The sequence below is a fragment of the Hibiscus syriacus genome, unplaced genomic scaffold, assembly GCF_006381635.1.
Source record: "Hibiscus syriacus cultivar Baekdansim isolate YM2019G1 unplaced genomic scaffold, ASM638163v2 tig00016571_pilon, whole genome shotgun sequence".
Classification (NCBI taxonomy): domain Eukaryota; kingdom Viridiplantae; phylum Streptophyta; class Magnoliopsida; order Malvales; family Malvaceae; genus Hibiscus; species Hibiscus syriacus.
The window spans coordinates 89,050-102,764 of NW_024062388.1; the positions used below are offsets into that span (position 1 = coordinate 89,050).

At 38.8% G+C, this 13,715-nt stretch overlaps 2 protein-coding genes and 1 pseudogene across 2 annotated transcripts; all 3 read right to left on the reverse strand.

Moving 5' to 3' along the window:
* Positions 1–1,405: 1,405 nt before the first annotated feature.
* LOC120208524 lies at positions 1,406–2,168 on the reverse strand (annotated as a pseudogene).
* A 4,047-nt stretch (positions 2,169–6,215) lies between these two features.
* On the reverse strand, positions 6,216–8,936 carry LOC120208542 (probable disease resistance protein At5g63020). Its single transcript, XM_039207778.1, has one exon. The coding sequence runs from the start codon at positions 8,934–8,936 to the stop codon at positions 6,237–6,239; it is 2,700 nt and encodes an 899-aa protein (XP_039063709.1). The 3' UTR covers positions 6,216–6,236.
* Positions 8,937–10,722: 1,786 nt separating this feature from the next.
* On the reverse strand, positions 10,723–13,623 carry LOC120208525 (disease resistance protein SUMM2-like). The gene has a single exon (XM_039207769.1). The coding sequence runs from the start codon at positions 13,524–13,526 to the stop codon at positions 10,767–10,769; it is 2,760 nt and encodes a 919-aa protein (XP_039063700.1). The 5' UTR covers positions 13,527–13,623; the 3' UTR covers positions 10,723–10,766.
* Positions 13,624–13,715: the final 92 nt, after the last annotated feature.

Consider the following 13,715-nt stretch of genomic DNA (forward strand, 5'->3'; position numbering starts at 1 on the left):
CCGGTGGTCGGTCTACTTAGACAAACCCCCTATGACCCTCAAACTTTCTCTCCTTCAACTCTAAACTCAAAAATAAGACCTCTAATCCACATGCAAAACATCATAACCACTAACCCGAATCCATATAGATCTCTATGACACCAACTCCGGCGAAGATATGACTCGAGCTAAGGTAAACGCATTCTTCTATTTTCTTATATATTTTTTATTCGAACATTGCTAAAAATAAGTATATAGAAAGTAAAAAAAATGCTCACTGTTATATTTGGTATATTGCTTCGAAAAGGAAAAAAAGGAGGAGGATCCCTCTTTTACATATTTGTTCTCTTCGAAAAATGGTGGCCGAGAGAAGAAGAGCCTCTTTTTTACATTGTGATTGGGGTTTTTATAACCCTTTACAATTATGAAAATAAAAATCTAAATTAGTTGTTGTTGTTTTCTGATTTGTTGATGAGGATGCTAGGACGTGGACGGTGCTCAGGAGTCCACGGGTGGAGCTACCAGAAATTACTGGAATGTGGAGGGATAGATGGGTTGCTTGCTGGAAGTTACTGGATGGAGGGGGAACAACTGGTTTGGGAACTGCTGGTGTTTGTTAAAACGTGGAGGGGGCAGCTGTTCTTACTGGAAGCTGCTGAAACGTGGAAAAAGGGTAACCATGGGTTGCTGTCGGCGTGGAGTGGAAGCTGCTAAAATGCTAAGGTAAAAACAAAAATGGTGATTACACAGAACATTGTCTTCCTCGTGATAATCACTTATTGGCAGATCCCCCAACCTGAATATTTGCAACTTGGAAAAACTAGATATCAAATTCTGTGGGATTCTTTCGAGATGCTCCATGTAACTCAAGTCCAATATTTTCAGTTTGGTTAAGGATGTCATTTCCATTGGCAACTCTGTTATATCAATTTCGGATAGATCAATACATTCTAGAGAAATCAACTGTGAAAGTCCCTTTGATAGTGCTTCTAATTCACTGTTCCACGACAAATTCAAAATAGTTAAATGAGACATAAACCGAAAGAAGCCATCATTGATCACCTGCAACTTATTTTGGCCAAGAAACAAAGTTCCAAGGTTAAGGCATTTAGAGTTTCCTCTCAGAACTTTAATTTGATTTTGGGTCACCGACACCCTTTTTGCACCTTCCTATGCCTTACCATTTGGCTCCACCAGTAATTGAGCCCCTTCTTTTACAAAAAAAACTCTTCTCTTTCTCTTCAATCTCCCATGTTATCCACAGGCTCATGTCACAGATCACATCATGCATCTTCACACATTCTTCTCCCTCAACTGATTCACGGGCTCTTTCCAATAAACATGCATTGAGGAGAGAGTTGATAATGTGGTCTTCTTCCATTTGGGCTTCACTAATTTTATCAGATTCAAACATCACTTCACAAAATCAATACTCCACTAATCTCTTTGTGGGGATACCATGATCTTCAGGATACAGGCAACAATATAGGAGGCAACATTTCATTGTGGGATCTAGATAATCATAACTGAATTTTAAAAGCGGAAACACCTCATTTTCCATTTTGGGTAACGCGGATCGCTTCAACTTCTCGATTGCATATCTCCATTCCCTAGTTGTTGTCTTGCAAGCCATGGCACGACCGATTGTAATCAGATAAAGAGGCAGTCCACCACACTCTTTGGCTACTTGCTCGGCTAGTTTTGGATTATCTGGATGGCTATTGAGGGTTTCATCTTCAACCTTGTCTTGCATCAATTTCCAAGCCTCTTCTGGTTTAAGACACTCCACCTTAAATTTTTTTTGAGCTTCTATTTCGCCACAAACCTCAAACGATCGAGTGGTGAAAATAAGTTTGGAAACCCAACTTTGCTCAAATCAACCCTTTCCCATAAGTCATTCAATAATACAACGAATTTTTTGTTGCGCAAGACTATCCTCAGCTTTCTGCTCAAGGCTTCTATTTTTCCAGTATTCATCGGAAAAACCAATTTTCCCACCAATACTATCTTGAATCTTCTCAACATTGTAATCTTTAGGCGCTGCCCAAATTACAATATTGAAACCCTCCAAGTGTGGTGCTGAAGTTGTTGATTTGAGTCAAGAGTGTTGTCTTTTCGACGCCTCCTAAACTGTAGAGGCCAATGATCCCCACATCTTTGTCCACGATGCAGCTCCATACATTGTCCATTGTGGAATCATCTCCAAATGAAACATTTCCGCTTACTGACTCGTCTAGCTCCACGAACATGTCTTTCCTTCCACACATGTGATTGCTTGCACCACTGTCAAGATACCAGGAATTTGCTTGGCCACCATCACTTTCCTTTCGTGCTAGAAGAAGAGTTTCTTTACCCTCTATCTTTTCCTTCACGTAGTTGGCCTTCTCCTCAATTTTGTTGTTGGGAGCTCTACATTCTGAAGCATAAAACTTCTGACAATTATAACATCGAACTTGAGATTTGTCATGCCTTGAGTTCGGATTGATTCTTCCACGGCCTCGTGTTGAGCTTTCTCCTTTCTCATATGTTTTGTTGGAATTGTTGTTGTTGTAATTCCAGCCTCGTCCACGACCTCGACTTCCACCTCGTCCATAGCCTCTAACTCTGCCTTGGCCACGTTAGTTTCTATCATTGCGTTGGCTTTCATGCATATCCTTGAGTTGCAGCTTGAGGAGTTGCTCAGTAAACTCATGCTTCTTCTTATGCTTCTCTTCGTATGCTTGCAATGATCCTTGAAGTTGCTCGATCGTCATTTCTTCCAAGTCTTTAGTTTCTTCAATCGTCACGACGATGTGCTCAAATTTGGGATCCAACGAACGGAGTATCTTCTCTATTATCCTCACATCTTCTAACTTTTCACCATTTCTTTTTAATTGATTAGAAACAACTACTACTCTTGAGAAATAATCTAAAATAGACTCGGATGCTTTCATGTGTAAGGATTCGAATTCACCTCTTAATGTTTGGAGACGAACCTTCTTCACTTGCTCGAATCCTTTGTAAGAGGTTTGCAGCTTCTCCCACGCTTCCTTGCTAGAGATTGCACTTGAAATCTTTTCAAAACCATCATCATCTAATGCTTGATAGATGAGGTAGAGAGCCTTCTTGTCTCTCTTTCTTGAATCCTTCAAAGTTGTCTTTTGATCTTGTGTAAAGAGTAGCAAAAACAACATCATCTGCAATCTCATTATAACCTTTCTCTATGATATCCCACACATCTTGTGATCCAAGAAGTGCTTTCATTTTGATACTCCAATTGTCGTAGTTGTTGTTGTTGAGTGTCGGAACTTGGAATGGTGCCATACCATTTGCCATATTTTCTCAATATAATGACTTGATTTTCAGGCAGCAGTTTTTCGGCGGTGCGTCAGAACTCAGATTGAGAAAATTCTGACGGCGTCGGATTCCTCTCGTCGAGACCTTCGATCTTTCCAACTCGCTCTGATGCCACTCTGTTGGAAATGAAACACTCACACAAAGAAATTTTATTGAAACTCAAACAAATATTACAAGAACACTCTCACTCAAGAACAAGAACTACAACTCACTTTTATAAGACTTTGCTTCTTCACTCACTTAGAAGCTTTTAATTTTTCTTGATGCTTAAACTAAAATGAGGAGGGGTATTTATACTACTTAAGAACTATCCTACACCTTACAAATAAATTATTCCAAATAATCCTACACCACACAAATAAACTAATTCAAACCATTTGAAAATAAGACATACCTAACTTTAACCTAACTAAATTGATGTCATTGCTTACATCAATTAGGGGAAGATGTCATTGCTTACATCAATTTATTTTAGGTGTGGGTTTGGGTTTGGGTTCTCATAATGGATCAAGTTTATGATCCAACACATCTTCAATCAATTTTCAGCCTCTGTTATCATAGTTGCCGCTTGTGAAAGCCATAGCTGAACTTCATGGAGTCGCTTCAGTTGCCGTTATTCTTCCAGATCAACCCTCCATTGCACGTCATCCCTTCGTGCCTTCAGTCCATCAAGAGTAGCAGATAAAGTAGGGAGAGTTTGTTTAAGCTTGCACACACAATTAGCCTGCCCAACAGTGGAATCCCAGCCTCGGATGAGGATATTGTTGAAGCTAAATTGTACAGAGAGGCAATTGCCCATGGTTCTGGTAAACAAAACAAAGGAAACAAATGAGATAATTATTAAAAACGTATATTACAACACCTCGCATTACCTTATAGCTAGTTTGTTTTAGGACTACATGCCTGTATATATATTTATACAGCCAATTAGATGAAAATAGAGAATGGATGAAGGAAAAGTGAGTTTACCTCAGCAGGACTTGAAGGCGTGGAACAAGTCTGGGATACTTGAAGGATTCTTCTTCCTCACACAATTGATCACCTCTACGATCTGCTTTTTTTCCGGTAATAATGACTCTCACTGATCGGCGTTTATCGTTCCGCCTCTTTGTATTCTACTTCTCTGTTGGGATCCCCTACGGTCAACCCTTTCTTGGTGCTTGTTCTTTCGTGTTTTAAGGGTCAATGGGTGTATGAAGAGCTGCCAGATATGACATACGATTTCGAAACAATTATATGGACATGAATTGATTTACATGTCATGTTTGAGCATGCTATTTGATGATATGATCAAAATAGGAGTTAAATGCTAAATTGATCTTGATTAATAAAAGTAAGATTATTTGGTAAATTTTTATCTTGTAAACTAAAGGAAAAATATTAAATATAATTGATATGTTATAGAACTCTGTGTATTTTACGATTATCTTCGTGCTTTGCGTTATACAATCAACTTTGTGCTATATTGATATTCCACTCTTTGGAGTTAGAGGTGAGCAAAATTCGACTCGACTCGAAAAATCAATCTTTTAGACTCGAATCGATTTGAGAAAACTCAACTCGAATTAACTTCAAGTTGTAATTTTATAAACTCGACTCGAACTATGTGACTGCTGCTACCTTCTTCCCTGATTTATTTATTTTTTGGATAATTAATCTTTATTACCCAAAATAGCAGATCCCGGCTACAAAAATACAATCAGAGTATCAAAAGAATGGGGAACCTATGAACAAACAAAATTAAACTATACCCCAATTGTTACATAGAACTAGATTTGTGCTATCATTTCTGTTAATATTCCTATTACTTAGAACAGTTCCTACAATCATCTTAACGTTGTTGATGATTTCTTCATCGCTTCTGCTTTTCCCCGTAAAAATCCTTCGGTTTCTTTCCTCCCAAATGGTGTAATTAAAACCGCACCAAGAGAGCCTCAAAATAGTAGAAATCAGGGACTTACCTTTCCAAGACTTGGCTGCCCACTCCAGCAGGCTGGACCAGGAAGTGATATGCTTGTTCAACCCCGACAGATGGAGCAGTGATCTCCAAATAGAAGCAGTTTGCATACAAGTGGCGAAAAGATGGTCTCTAGTTTCAATTTCATCCGAGCAGAAAATACACCCAGCATTGGAAAGAACCCCGAAACGTTGTAATCTGTCTTTGGTTGGGAGACGATCCAGAATGATCATCCAAGAAATCATGCTATGCTTCGGAACATGGAGAGAAAACCAGATCAGATTATGCCAAGGGACTTTGCTGTTTTTGGGTCGAATCTCTTCCCAAATTTGTTTAGTGTTAATTGCAGAAGCAGTGGTCTGGCTATGGTTCGTAATTTCAGAATACGCCTAAATATCCAACTTGAATTCGGCGGTTCTGTCATGGTCCAGAAATATCTTACATCTTCTCTTAGTTTCATTTTGTTCTGCAATTACTGGTTTGGTTCTATAATTATTTGATTTGAACTGGTTCTATTGCTTGGTAGCTGATCCATCATTTCAGGTCATTCCAAGTGCACTATGCTACCAATGTCTACTTCTTTTAATGGAAATATTTAGCACATTTAGTATCATGAAAAGGATTGCAAGAATGTCATTTTGAGTAGAGAAAAGTGGTGAGCATGATAGTTGGATTGAGTGAAAATCCAATGCTTGCAGCCATCCTGTACTTATAACTAATTGAAGTGGACTTGGAATGAGATGGTTACCATTAATTCCCCATGTTAACAAGTTCATGTCTTTCTTTTCATGTATGTATTATGCACATATATGTCTGCTTTAGAAATGATGATTATGTTGTTAGTTGAATGGTGTACAGTGAAAGAGATGCAGATTGCATTTACTGATTGTCCAGGGGTTGAGAAATACAAGAACAAAAAACATGACGTCTAATGAAAGGGAAAAAAGTCAGCCTGTAAAGAGTTCTAGAATAATTTCAAAGAGGGCAGAAAAGCACGTCGACTGGCATCATTCTCCCATTCTAGCTCCTCCCACCATTCTCGAAGTCCCTTAATGGTGACGTGATTCCCTTTTGCGCTGTCGGAGTTGAGGGGAAGCTTCTTCAGTTTCGGGCAGTTTAGTGTATGAATATGATTCAGACATGGGAAGGGCAGGGCACCCCAGTATATGCTCTTCAATTCTGGTAGAGAGGATAAATGAAGATTTTCAAGCTTCATAAATGGTGTAGGGTATGGAATTCCGACCACATCTGCAACTTCTCCAAGTTTACTCTTACTCAATATTTCTTCCATTTTTACACACGCAACAATCTCAACAGACCTTAGATTTGGAGCAAGAATCAGCCAGGTAACGTCCTTCAGTTTTTGACACTTTGCAATTCTAACTTCCCTCAATGTGTAAAAGAGAGTAGTATAATCAGTAATAAGAGAAACCCTGCTATGTTGTGTTCCAATCTGCATCTCCTCCATATTTTCACAGAGCAAGATATGTAATCTCTCCAGACGCTCCGTATTTTCCAAACATAAAACATCAAACACAATTGACTCCCTGAAATCTCTCAACTCTAGTGCTTCGGTGCAGCATCGAAGCAAGTGGATGCTTAGAAATCTTTCTAAAGCTGACATGCTTCTTATTGGTGGTATCCTTAGTATCTTCAAATGTTGCAAACTTTTCAATTCCTCTATAAGCTTTTCATTATTATCCCCATCCAGAACATTGTCTTCCTCCTGATATCCTTCTGACATATACCACAATCTGAATATTTGCAGCTTGGAAAAACTAGATATCAAATGTTGAGGGATTTTTCTGAGAGAGTGCATGTCACTCAAGTCCAACATTTTCAGTTTTGTCAAGGATTTCAACTCCATTGGAAACTCTCTTAGACCGGTCCTCGATATATCAATACATTCCAGAGAAATCAATTGTGAAATTCCAATAGGTAGTGCTTCTAAACATATGTTCACCGACAAATCCAAAACGGTTAGATGAGGCATGAACTGAAAGAAGTCGTCGCTGATCACCTGCAACTCATTTTTTCTAAGAAATAAAGTTCGAAGGTTTGCACATTTAGGTGTTTCTCTCAGAACTTTAATATGATTTTGCATCACGGACATTCTTTTTGCACCATCCCATGCCTTAACATCTGGCTCTTCAAATAATTGAGCCCCTGCTTTTACAAAAAAGCTTTTTTCTTCTGCTTCAAGCTCGCATGCTATCCATAAACACATGTCTCGGATCACGTCATGCATCTTCACATATTCTTTTCCATCAAATGATTCTTCTGCTCTTTCCAATAAACATGCACTAAGAAGAGAGTTGATAATGTGGTCTCCTTGCATTTGAGCTTCACTAATTCTATCGAATTCATTCAACAACCCTTCACAAAACCAGTATTCCACTAATGTCTTTGTTGGAATTTGATAATCTTCAGGATACAGACAACAATATAGGAGGCAACATTTCATTGTTGGAGTCAGATTATCATAACTGAATTTTAAAAGCGGATATACCTCCTTTTCCATTTTAGGTAACATCGATCGCTTCAACTTCTCGATAGCATATTTCCATTCCCCGGGAGTTGTCTTGAACACCATAGCACGGCCGATTGTAATCAATGCAAGAGGCAGTCCACCACACTCTTTGGCTACTTGTTCAGCTAGTTTCGGAATATCTGGATGGCTGTTGAGGGTTTCATCTCCAACCTTGTCTTGGAACAATTTCCAAGCCTCTTCTGGTTTCAGGCACTCCACTTTAACTATCTTTCGAGCTTCCATTTCACCACAAACTTCTAACGATCGAGTAGTGAAAATAAGTTTGGAACCATTTTCTTGGGTTGGTTTTGGAATCCCAACTTTGTTCAAATCCACCCTCTCCCATAAATCATCCAATAATACAACAAATCTCTTGTTGCGCAAGATCCCATAGATATTCTCAGCTTTATGCTCAACACTTTTATTTGATCCACCCAAAACACCAATTTTCACACCAATCCTGTCTTGAATATTTTCAACATTGTAATCTCTAGACACCAGGGCCCAAATTACGACATCGAAATGATTAGGCGTAGTGCTGAACTTGTTGTTGATTTGGGTTAAGAGTGTTGTCTTTCCAACACCTCCTATGCCGTAGAGGCCAATGATCCCCAAATCTTTGTCCATGATGCATCTCCATACGTCGTCAATCGTGGATTCAAGAGAAATTGGCTGTTCATCAGGTCTCACTACCACAGAAGCTACAGGCTGACTCTCTGCTACCTTCTCAAAAGCACCTTTACTCATGTGGTCTTTTATGTCTCGAAGCATTTTGGCCACTTTCTTCCCAAACTTGTAGCTAGCCACACAATTCTTGGAAACGCAGCTGCCTAGACACAGGTTATCTATTTCTTGTGGACCATCTGCAATCAAATTTTCAGCCTCTGCTATCATAGTTTGCGCTTTCGAAAGCCATAGCTGAACTCGCTCAAGTCGCATCAGTGACCGTTGTTCAGCCAGTTCGACCTCTCTTTGCACGTCGTTCCTGTGAACCCTCATTTCTTCAAGAGCCGCAGATAAAGTTGCAAGAGTTTGCTTTAGCTTGCGCACATAATTAGCCTGGCCGACAATGGAATCCCAGCCTCGAATGATGAAATTCTCGAAACCACATTGTATGGATAAGCAATTGCCCATGATTCTGGTAGCAGAGAAAACCCTTCCAACTATGATGGGTATTTGTTTATTTTCAATAAAGAAATTAAGAATCTTTTGGTTGGTACGAATTGGTAGGGGCATGGTCCATGACATGACATGATACGAAAACGACTTAGAAAAATCAGGCAGAGCTGATAATCACCCTTTCAAACATGAGCTGTGTTTGATTGAGAAGTCTCGTGTTCCTTTCAAATTTCTTCCGCTAGATTGACATTGCTTCCCATATCTGTACTGCTGAAAAATATCCTGCAATTGAGACTATGGTTGTAAATGAGACGAGACAGATCGCGAACTACTCGAGATCGACTCGATCAAGGCTCGATAAATACTTGGATCGAATGGACTCGACTCGACTCGAGCTCGACTCGACTCGAGCTCGACTCGAGTTCTTAACAAATCGAAACGAGCTACTTGATATTCGACTCGAAAAGCTCGTGAGCAGCTCTAAAATATAATATATTAAGATTTTATTTTTAAAAAAATAAATTATTAATAATATTAATATTTATGTATTGATTTTTTTTTTTTAAAATACAGTAATATTTTCATGTATTTAAGGTTTATGTTTGAGTTTGAGGCTTTAATCGAGTTAAATTTAAGAAAAAAAATCATTTTAGAACCCTTTCGAGCTGCTCACGAGCTTCAGTTCAGGATTTCGAGTTCGAGTCGAGCTTGAAATTTTTAAGCTCGCGAGTTTTCGAGTCGAATCGAACTCCATTTAAGAGTTTTCAAGTAGAGTTGAGCTCAGCAACACTCGAGCTCGACTCGGCTCGTTTACACCCCTAATTGAGACCTAGAAGAGCATCCCTAGACATATAACCTCCATAGCTTTATATTTAGGAGAATCATGATCCTTCGAGATGACTTCTGACAGGTAACACATAATCTGTCAGAGTCAAAAATCAATAACAATTAGTCAAATCAATTAGTAATGGATCTAGGTGTTAAAAATAAGATTAAATAATTCAATACTCTATTCTAAAAAAAATTGGATATGCAAATTTTATCATTTTGTCCATTTTCAATTATAAGTAAACTAAATTTAACAATTTTCCTAAAATAAGTACATACATTTGCCCCTGAATAGACATGCTAACCTACAAGCAGTTATAATGATCCTGCGCTGACACCAACACTAAAAGAATGGTCGAAATCTTTATGAAATCTATCTTTCTTCCTACACTTTGAAAACCAACATTACTAACTGTTTGATCATCGATTATAACTCTATGTTCAAATCATAAGAGATAAACCGTTCAAACCCGACATAACCATGTAGTTGCATGAAGGTATTTGATTACTTTGAATTTTGAAACCGGGTTTCAATTATTTGTAAGATTTTTTCCACTTCTTTGAAGCCCCTCAACAATGATGGGTATTTGTCTATTTTCAATAAACAAAAGTGGAATCTTACTCAGCAACTAGTTGGTTTGTGCATGGCCCATGCATTTAGTTTGCAATTACTATTGATAGAACTATGAGCATACTCTTAAAATTTACATTTTTTAATATTTGTTATTAGAGACTCATTTTTTCAATACTTGTTATTATGAAGAAAATTTATTTTTTCAACATTTATTATTATGAACAATTACTTAAATAACGGTCTGTAACCAGAACAATAATTATTATGCAGTGGTAATGACATAGTCCAAATTGTGATATCCACAATTATCATGTCCACAATAGTATATATTACTCCTATTAAGAATCAACAACCACGATACTTGTAGTGACTGTAATATCATCTGTTATGTTCACAATAGCGAAAAACTCAACTAAACCAATGAAACAAATGCAAATTGGAATTTAAATCTCCAAGTTTTTTAGTTTCCTCAGGGTCCCCATAATCCTACGAAGAGGTATGTCAGGCTGAAAAGATGGCATAAAAGCATTTCGAGTGGCTTCATTCTCCCATTCTAGCTGTTCCCACCAATCTTGGCTTCCTTCAATGGTGATGTGATTTCCTTTCGCGCTGTCAGAGTTGAGAGGAAGCTTCTTCAGTTTTGGGCAATCATTTATGCAAATACGTTTCAGACATGGGAGGGGTAGGGCATCCCAGAACATGCTCTTCAATTCTGGTAGATCGATGAAAAAAATAGTTTCAAGCTTCAGAAATGGTGTAGGGTACGGAATTCCCACAACATTTGCAACTTCTCCAAGTCTTCCCTCGCTCAGCATTTCTTCCATTTTTGCACACCTGGTTATCCAAAGAGACCTTAGATTTGGAGCAAGAAACAACCAGGTAACGTCCTTCAATTTGTAACAACTAGAAATTCTAACTTCCCTCAATGTGTGGAAGCGTGAAGTATAATCAGTAATAACAGAAACCCCTCTATGCTGCCTTCCTATTCCCATTTTCATTTCCTCCATGTTTTCACATCCCATGATATCTAATCTCTCTAGACCTTCCACGTTTTCTAAACATAAAACATTGAACACATTTGTCTCCCAAAAAGACCACAACGTTAGTGCTTCAGTGCAGCATCGAAGGCTTAGAAATCTTTGCAGAGAAGACATACTTTGTATTGGTGGTATCCTTAGTATATTCAGATGTTGCAGACTTTTCAATTCCTCTATAAGCTTTTCATAATCATTACGCCAATCCAGAACATTGTCTTCCTCTGGATAACTTCCTGTGGCCAGATACCCCAACCTGAATATTTGCAACTTGGAAAAACTAGATATCAAATTCTGTGGAATTCTTCTGAGATGCTGCATGTTACTCAAGTCCAACATTTTCAGTTTTGTCAAAGATTTCAACTCCATTGGCAACTCTTTTATACCGGTCCGGGATATATCAAGACATTCTAGAGAAATCAATTGCGAAATTCCCTTTGGTAGTGCTTTTAAATCTATGTTAAATGACAAATCCAAAACAGTTAGATGAGGCATAAAGTGAAAGAAGCCATCATTGATGACCTGCAGCTTATTTTGGCTAAGAAACAAAGTTCGAAGGCTAGGGCATTTAGGGGTTCCTCTCAGAACTTTAATCTGATTTTTCATCACCGACATTCTTTTTGCAGCTTCCCATGCCTTAACATCTGGCTCCTCTAGTAATTGAGCCCCTGCTTTTACAAAGAAACTCTTCTCTTTATCTTCAAGCTCGCATGCTATCCACAAACCCATGTCACGGATCACATCATGCATCTTCACATATTCTTTTCTATCGGATGATTCTTCCACTCTTTCTAATAAAGAAGCCCTAAGAAGAGAGTTGATAATGTGATCTCCTTCCATATGGGTTTCACTAATTTTATCTGATTCAAACAGCCCTTCACAAAACCAATACTCGACCAATGTCTTTATGGGAATATGATAATCTTCAGGATACAGACAACAATATAGGAGGCAACATTTCATTGTAGGAGGCAGATAATCATAACTGAATTTTAAAAGCGGATATACCTCATTTTCCATTTTGGGTAAGATCGATCGCTTCAACTTCTTGATTGCATAATTCCATTCCCCAGGTGTCGTCTTGCAAGCCATGGCACGTCCAATTGTAATCAGTGCAAGAGGCAGCCCACAACACTCTTTGGCTACTTGTTGAGCTAGTTTCGGAATATCTGCATGGATATTGAGGGTTTCATCTCCAACCTTGTCTTGGAACAATTTCCAAGCGTCCTCGAATTTCAGACAGCCCACCTTAATTTTTTGTCGAGCTTCCATTTCGCCACAGACCTCAAATGACCGAGTAGTGAAAACAAGTTTGGAACCATTTTCTTGATTTGGTTTTGGAATCCCAACTTTGTTCAAATCCACCCTCTCCCATAAATCATCCAATAATACAACGAATTTTTTGTTGCGCAAGACCCCAAAAATATCCTCAGCTTTCTGCTCAATGCTTCTATTCTTCCACGATTCATCGGAGAAACCAATTTTTCCACCTATGCTATCTTGGATCATCCCAACATTGTAATCTTTAGACACCAAAGCCCAAATTACAATATCGAAACCCTCCGGTGTGGTGCTGAACTTGTTGTTGATTTGGGTCAAGAGTGTTGTCTTTCCGACGCCTCCGACGCCGTAGAGGCCAATGATGCCCGCATCTCTGTCCACGATGAAGCTCCATACCTCGTCCATTTTGGATTCAATAGCAATTGGCCGCTCCCCAGGTCTTACTACAACTGAAGCTGCGGGTTGAGTCTCTGCTACCTTCTCAAAAACCCCATTACCAGTGTGATCCTTTATGTCTTGAAGCGTTTTGGCCACCTTTTTCCCAAACTCGTAGGTAGACAGGCAATTCTTGGAAACGCAGCCGCCGAGACACAAGTTATTTATTTGTTGAGGGCCATCTTCAATCAGTTTTTCTGCCTCTGCTATCATAGTTTCTGCTTTTGAAAGCCATAGCTGAACTTCATGGAGTCGCTTCAGTTGCCGTTGTTCTTCCAGATCAACCTTCCATTGCACGTCATCCCTTCGTGCCTTCAGTTCATCAAGAGCAGCAGATAAAGTAGGAAGAGTTTGTTTAAGCTTGCACACGTAATTAGCCTGTCCAACAGTGGAATCCCAGCCTCGGATGAGGATTTTCTCGACATTTAATTGTATGGAGAAGCAATTTCCCATGATTCTGATAAATACTTGGGGAGAGGATCTGGAATTTTTGGTGAGTGAAAGAAAGCAAATAAAACTGAAGACAAAAAAAGAAACCTAAGAGATTGGACTTTGTTTTCAAGGAAAGGGGAAACAAAAAAGAACAGAGAAGAAATCAAAGTTGCTCAAAGAAATTAAGGGTCCAACGTTTTCCTAATACTT